At 42.9% G+C, this 5,991-nt stretch overlaps 1 protein-coding gene across 3 annotated transcripts; it reads right to left on the reverse strand.

Moving 5' to 3' along the window:
* Window positions 1–509: 509 nt before the first annotated feature.
* On the reverse strand, window positions 510–5,925 carry LOC144705295 (aspartic proteinase 36-like). Of its 3 annotated transcripts, XM_078577899.1 has the most exons (11): window positions 4,269–5,925; window positions 4,070–4,199; window positions 3,750–3,997; window positions 3,366–3,590; window positions 3,125–3,287; window positions 2,973–3,043; window positions 2,793–2,883; window positions 2,636–2,711; window positions 2,483–2,554; window positions 1,929–2,372; window positions 1,228–1,529 (listed from the first exon to the last, which is right to left on the reverse strand). In XM_078577899.1, exons 1-10 carry the CDS (start codon window positions 4,490–4,492, stop codon window positions 2,227–2,229), a joined length of 1,446 nt encoding a protein of 481 aa, XP_078434025.1. In that variant the 5' UTR covers window positions 4,493–5,925; the 3' UTR covers window positions 1,228–1,529; window positions 1,929–2,226. The 3 variants fall into 3 exon arrangements, with proteins under 3 accessions (XP_078434024.1, XP_078434025.1, XP_078434023.1); XM_078577898.1 differs by lacking the exon at window positions 1,228–1,529 and adding an exon at window positions 510–840 and having other exon boundaries at window positions 2,483–2,711; XM_078577897.1 differs by having other exon boundaries at window positions 2,483–2,711.
* Between the last annotated feature and the right edge of the window lie 66 nt (window positions 5,926–5,991).

The following is a 5,991-nucleotide window of genomic DNA, read 5'->3' on the forward strand; positions in this document are numbered from 1 at the left end:
CCAACATCATATGTCATTTCCTTATTTTTGTTCACTTTATCCTTCAATTTGATAAAACTACATTCTTCCTTCATATACACATTTGAAATTAGTATTATCTCATTTCATTCCATTGAGCTCATTATTTGTGCCCAAACGTCATTTCATTTAGATGCATGAAATAAAATGTTAATGTATGGGGTTGGTCCACATAGAATGTTTAATCAACATTAATATTCATCTTAGGAAAAGATTTAAACAAGAGTGAGATAACTGAGACGAATAGAGCGAATACCAGAATGATCAAGAATGTCAAGATCTACTTTCAAGGATCAAGATCTTGAAGATCAAGGCTAGAGAAAGGCGATCGATCTGAAACTAATACTTTAATAGAATTGTTCTAATAATTTTTACAGGTTTTAGCTGTTATCTTATCTGACATAGATTTGCTTTGGATTAAATGACACACATGAGGGCTTGTACATTATGTCCAAGCCAGACATTTTGCAATGAGTACATAAAAATCAAAATACACAAGAAAGCTTACTAAATGCATATCTTTACACAAATGTTAATCTCTAGCCGCCTTCTTTCTTGCTGGTTAACCACTATTGGAGGCAAAACTAAAGCTCCATGTCTGTGACAGTTACAGCTGACATGATCTAATGACGTGAAATTCTTTTGCCCCATTCAATCCAATCATGTCATGGCACATGTTTTAGTTGACTCCCCGTTCTTGAGCCTGCGAAAAATCACGAACACGACGAACCCAGAGTCCCAACCATTGGACTTGCATCTTATGATTGGAAAATGTTTAAAACATGTGTTCCCTATTATGAAATCCATGTCGATGCAAGTTTGCTGCAAGCAGTAATGTGATAACATCAAAACTAAGGAAAAATTGTAAAATTCATCTAAAAATGAAATTAATCATCAAACAATATGATAACTTGCATAGAAGACAAATTAATCTGCATAATTAAATGTAATTCAGGGGACACTAAGGATGAATTTGTGAGCGTTGGCATAGCTTCTATGATATCTCGTTTTTAACTTTTAATCAAGGTTATCTCTAGGTGCCCGTGAGAAGATGAACTTGACCATTTCTATACATTCAAGTATAAAAACATATGAATAATTTTGACCAGTGTAATTAAACTATATTGATATTGAGAACACATGAATTTTCATCCTCATTGGGCCAAAATTGCTGACCTAGATGGATCTTGCATTTTAACAATTGACATCTAAATGGAAGTATATCTTGATCATTAGTGGGGAAGAAACAAAGTTGTCCCCACTCATGGATGATCTGTTGACAACAATAAATGGATTCACGAAATGCTGGTTCAAAAACATCACTGGAATTCGCTGTTATCCACAGATGACGTCCACCATGCTCGATCGCTTTCCCATTGGTGATGTCCACTCCACCAGTCTCTGCCTTTCACTTGGCGACGCCATTTCGCCGTACCTCCCTCCATCCCCGCTCACAATACGAACCATGTTGGTTCTTTTGTACGCAGAAGGGTCATCTACGTGTAAACACTCTGCAGTGAGACACCACACAATGTGCATCAATACCTGCTCATTGTGCTGCATTCACATTATACCAAACCCAATTTGTTAAAAGGAAAATGCCCACTGTCCAAACGTGACTGTAATTTCAAAAACATTTCCTTCTGATATAGTAGTAAAAATTGTGAAAATGAGCAAACTCAGTTGTGAAATAATTCAAATAATGTGTTCCTCAATGATAAGTGTTAAAATAGAATTTAAATTTCATTCTAAAAAAAAAAATTTAATTTCATTTAAAAATCCTTGAAGATGGTATATAAGAACTCCTATTAGTCAAAAGTTTGCAGATTTAGTAAGCAGGTAATGATCACTTGAATAACTAATTCCCATTGATGATAATTATGAAATGAAACGAAATCAAAGCCCCTGACCAAATATCCCGCAGCGCACCAAGCTCCTAGTCTGGGAGTCGGACATTTGCTGCATAACACTGTCTGATAGTGAGAGATGTTGGAATGTTCGTGCACTGCATGCACCCATGCGAGGCAAGAATGACGGGAGGGATTTTGTTCTTTGGTCATCCCTTTTCTGTGGCTCGTGGGCAGTGGGGGAAGCAGTTTGGACTTCAACAGAGTCATGACTGGATTCAAATATTTATCACATGTCAGGGCCCCCGTGCATCGGCCAATGTCAGCCACGCTAATATCCATGCGTCACAAGGCCACCACCTCAGACAAGGAGGGCCAATAATAAGACGGGGACCAAACCCATTGAGCTACAAAAAGTCAGTGCCGTCCCCATTGACGAAATGTCATGGGCGGTGACAGTGTAGGTCTGCCCTGTTTGGTCATCCCTCACTCGGATGCTCGAGGAACCTGCAAAATGGCCCCGCCGAGGATCCATTAACAGAAAAGTAAAAGGGCAATGAAAGTTTCCATTTTTGAGATTTCTTTGAAGGAATTTATAGAGAAATTGTAAAGCTTACAGTTGTGCTCTGCCCAGCCAATGGTCTGCTTCTCCAGATCATAGACAACGAGCTTGTTGGATAAGACGAGATCTGAGGAGAGAGAACACTTTTGGGTCGTTGACTTTTCTTGGGAATGGTAAGAAAAATGACAAAAAATGCCCTTTGACTTGCCTCCCAGAAGGAACAAATCTTTCCCGTCCTTGGACTGCACACCACTGTTCTGCCACCCGAAGCACATATAATTGTCCTGGGTAAAACGCATAATTCTCAAAATCATCTAAAAATAGGAAAAAAAGGAGGATCAGGAATAATTAAAAAGGGAAGTCACATTATATGAAAATAAATAGTCATGCGGATAGACTCTCAGGGGAAGCTGATTCTCGAAGAACAAGGTAACAACCGGAAACACGTTGTCCACGCTGCAGTAACATTATTGTCATTAGTAAAATGCACTCAAATCTTTTAAAAAGATATTATTGATAAATACCCTGCAGAAATTTTGCCGTACCTTTTAGCATGACGAATGCACAGAAAATCTTCGACCGTCTGAAACGTCAAATTAGGCTGGGCCGAAGTTATCTGCACATATGACATAAACGTCATGCGATTAAGGTAATTATCATTTTCAAGGGACTAAGTTAATACCACTGCTTATCTTACTGTGGCCATTAATGGTTTATAAGCAGCATCAGGGAGATAAGCTAGGGTCGTGCCACTATCGATGACAGTACCCTTCTTGTCTCCAGCATCAAAGATGCCACTAGGCAGCTGAAGAACACGATCTCCCACCTTGATAGCCTTCATATTAACATTATAATGGGGCCTGGGAAAAGCATTATACAAAACCTTAATACGATTTAAAATGACAATTATCAGAACCAAAAAATGTACATGAACATACTGGTTTGGTACCAAAGGCGTGGTGTTTACTGCTGGTTGAACAACTTGGCCAATCGTAAAAATCCCACCTCCTTTGACCGTGTCTAAACAATGAGAAAATATTTTTCTCACTTTCCTACGAGAGGCCAACTGCGAAAGCATTGAAGAATTGGACTGCCCAAACCCAAGAATTCCGTCAACAGCTGAATCAGAAGACCTCAAGCTACCGGATAATTGCCCACTACACCTGCATTTAAAGATGATGGAGCAGTTTTCATTCTCCATTAAAATCTAAAACTATAAAATCAATCTGCAAAAATCACTGGCATAAAATGTCAGTGGATTTTAAAACGGAATCATCCTGCATCCGAGTAAAGAAGACAAAACGGAGAGAAGAGAAATTTACCCAAAAGTGATGTTTGCGATGGCTTGTCTAGTTCGATTGTTTCCAGAGACTTGATCGTAAAGCAGATGATCACTCACGAAGTAACCGCTAGTCGCGCTTCCATCGCCATAGGTAACAGTATAATCGCACAAAACCCCCGCAGAACATCCTTGAAGATCGTTCCCGCAAGTCACAGAGCAAAACTCTTCATCGCAAGCCACCAATCTCGCCGTGTTCGAGCTTCTGGGGTCGTAGAACGATAGACGAATCTGCGAAGATCGAGAAAATCTTGTCACATCGGCCGTAGATCATTACAGCGAGGAATGAACTCAATAACCTACGCCTAGATCGCTTTTCGAGGGGCAGCGCCGGCAATGCGCGCAGTTCACCCACAGAAGATCGCTCCCCGTGTCGATCTGCACGAAATAGTTCTTCGGCGGCGATCCGATCGCGATTTGCGCAAAGTACAAGCTGAAATCGCGGATGGAAACGCCGTGATCGAGGAGAAATCGAAGGGGGAGTCTTCGGGAGGGATCGTACCCTGCGCTGGAGGGCAGGCCGAGGCCTCCGAGAGGGAGATCGACGGCTGAGAGAAGCCGAGCTCGCCGGAGGCTCTCGTGGCCTCTGCTGGGCAGTCCGATCCCGGGGAAGCGGCGGCGGACATGGAAGATGGCGCCGTTGTCGGCCATTGACGAGCAGAGGAGAGCAGAGATGAGCAGCGGGAGAAGCTGCCGGGCGATGGCGTCGCGTGGAGCTCCGGCCATGGCGGGACGAGGTCAAGGTTCACGACCCTTTGAAAGCCGCGTGGAAAAGTTGTCTTTCTAGTGACTAGTGAGATACAGAACAGAAGAGAGAGGAGACAGCAGAAGAGAGATAAAGAGAGAGAGAGAGAGGGAGAAACCAGGAGAGAGACAGAGAGAGAAAGAGAAACCTGAAGAGAGACAAAGAGAGAGAGAGAAGGAGAAACCTGAAGAGAGATAAAGAGAGAGAGAGAGGGAGACCAGAAGAGAGAGAGAGAAGCAGAATAGAGACAAGGAGACCAGAGGAAAGAGAGAGGAAAAGAGAGAGACCAGAAGAGAGAGAGAGAGAGAGAGAGAGAAGGAGACCATAGGAAAGAGAGAGGGAGAGAGAGAGACCAGAAGAGAGAGAAGGAGACCAGAGGAAAGAGAGAGGGAGAGAGAGACCAGAAGAAAGAGAGGGAGAGAGAGGGAATCAGAAGAGAGAGAAAGAGAGAGAGACCAGAAGAAAGAGGGATAGAGAGGGAATCAGAAGAGAGAGAGAAAGAGAGAAAGACCAGAAGAAAGAGAGGGAGTGAGAGGGAATCAGAAGAGAGAGAAAGAGCGAGAGACCAGAAGAAAGAGGGATAGAGAGGGAATCAGAAGAGAGAGAGAAAGAGAGAAAGACCAGAAGAAAGAGAGGGAGAGAGAGGGAATCAGAAGAGAGAGAAAGAGAGAGAGACCAGAAGAAAGAGGGATAGAGAGGGAATCAGAAGAGAGAGAGAAAGAGAGAAAGACCAGAAGAAAGAGAGGGAGAGAGAGGGAATCAGAAGAGAGATAAAGAGAGAGAAACCAGAAGAGAGAGAGAGAGACCAGAAGAAAGAGAGGGAGAGAGCGGGAATCAGAAGAGAGAAAAAGAGAGACCAGGAGAGAGAGATACAGGGAGAGACCAGAAGAAAGATATAGGGAAAGAGAGGGAATCAGAAGAGAGAGAGAGAGAGAGAGACCAGAAGAAAGATAGAGGGAGAGAGAGGGAGCCAGAAGATAGAGAAATAGATAGAAAACCAGAAGGGAGAGACCAGAAGAGAGCGAAAGAGAGTGAGTCCAGAAGAGAAAGGAAGAGAGCGAAAGACCAGAAGAGAGAGGAAGAGAGCGAGAGACCAGAAGAGAGAGAAAGAGAGTGAGACCACAAAAGAGAGAGCGAGAGACCAAAAGTGAGAGGAGAGCGAGAGACCAGAGAGAGAGAGAGAAGAAGAGAGAGAGCGAGAAACCAGAAGGGAGAGAGAGACCAGACGAGAGAGAGAGATAAAGAACGAGAAGAGAGAGAAAGAACCAGAGACGAGAGAGGGAGAGAGAACGAAAGAAAGAAACCAGAGAGGAGAAAGGGAGAGAGAAAGAAAGAAAGAAACCAGAAGAGAGGGAGATAGAGAAACCAGGAGAGAGGGAGATAGAGAAACCAGGAGAGAGAGGAAAAGCAGATATGAGAGAGAGAAAGGTGATGGTTTAATTTTTGGTAGTGGAAGTATAAAAGGAAAGCTTTTGTCCAA

The sequence above is a fragment of the Wolffia australiana genome, chromosome 7, assembly GCF_029677425.1.
Source record: "Wolffia australiana isolate 7733 chromosome 7, ASM2967742v1".
Taxonomy (NCBI): Eukaryota; Viridiplantae; Streptophyta; class Magnoliopsida; order Alismatales; family Araceae; genus Wolffia; species Wolffia australiana.

Bases quoted from the DNA above. Each gene is read 5' to 3' on its own strand.
- LOC144705295 (XM_078577898.1), bottom strand. From the start codon at position 4,492: ATGGCCGGAGCTCCACGCGACGCCATCGCCCGGCAGCTTCTCCCGCTG. The intron at 3,591-3,749 runs GTAAATTTCTCT...CTTTAAATGCAG, and splicing joins ATCGCAAACATCACTTTTGG to GTGTAGTGGGCAATTATCCG. The intron at 2,712-2,792 runs GTGACTTCCCTT...CGTTTTACCCAG, and splicing joins ACTATTTATTTTCATATAAT to GACAATTATATGTGCTTCGG.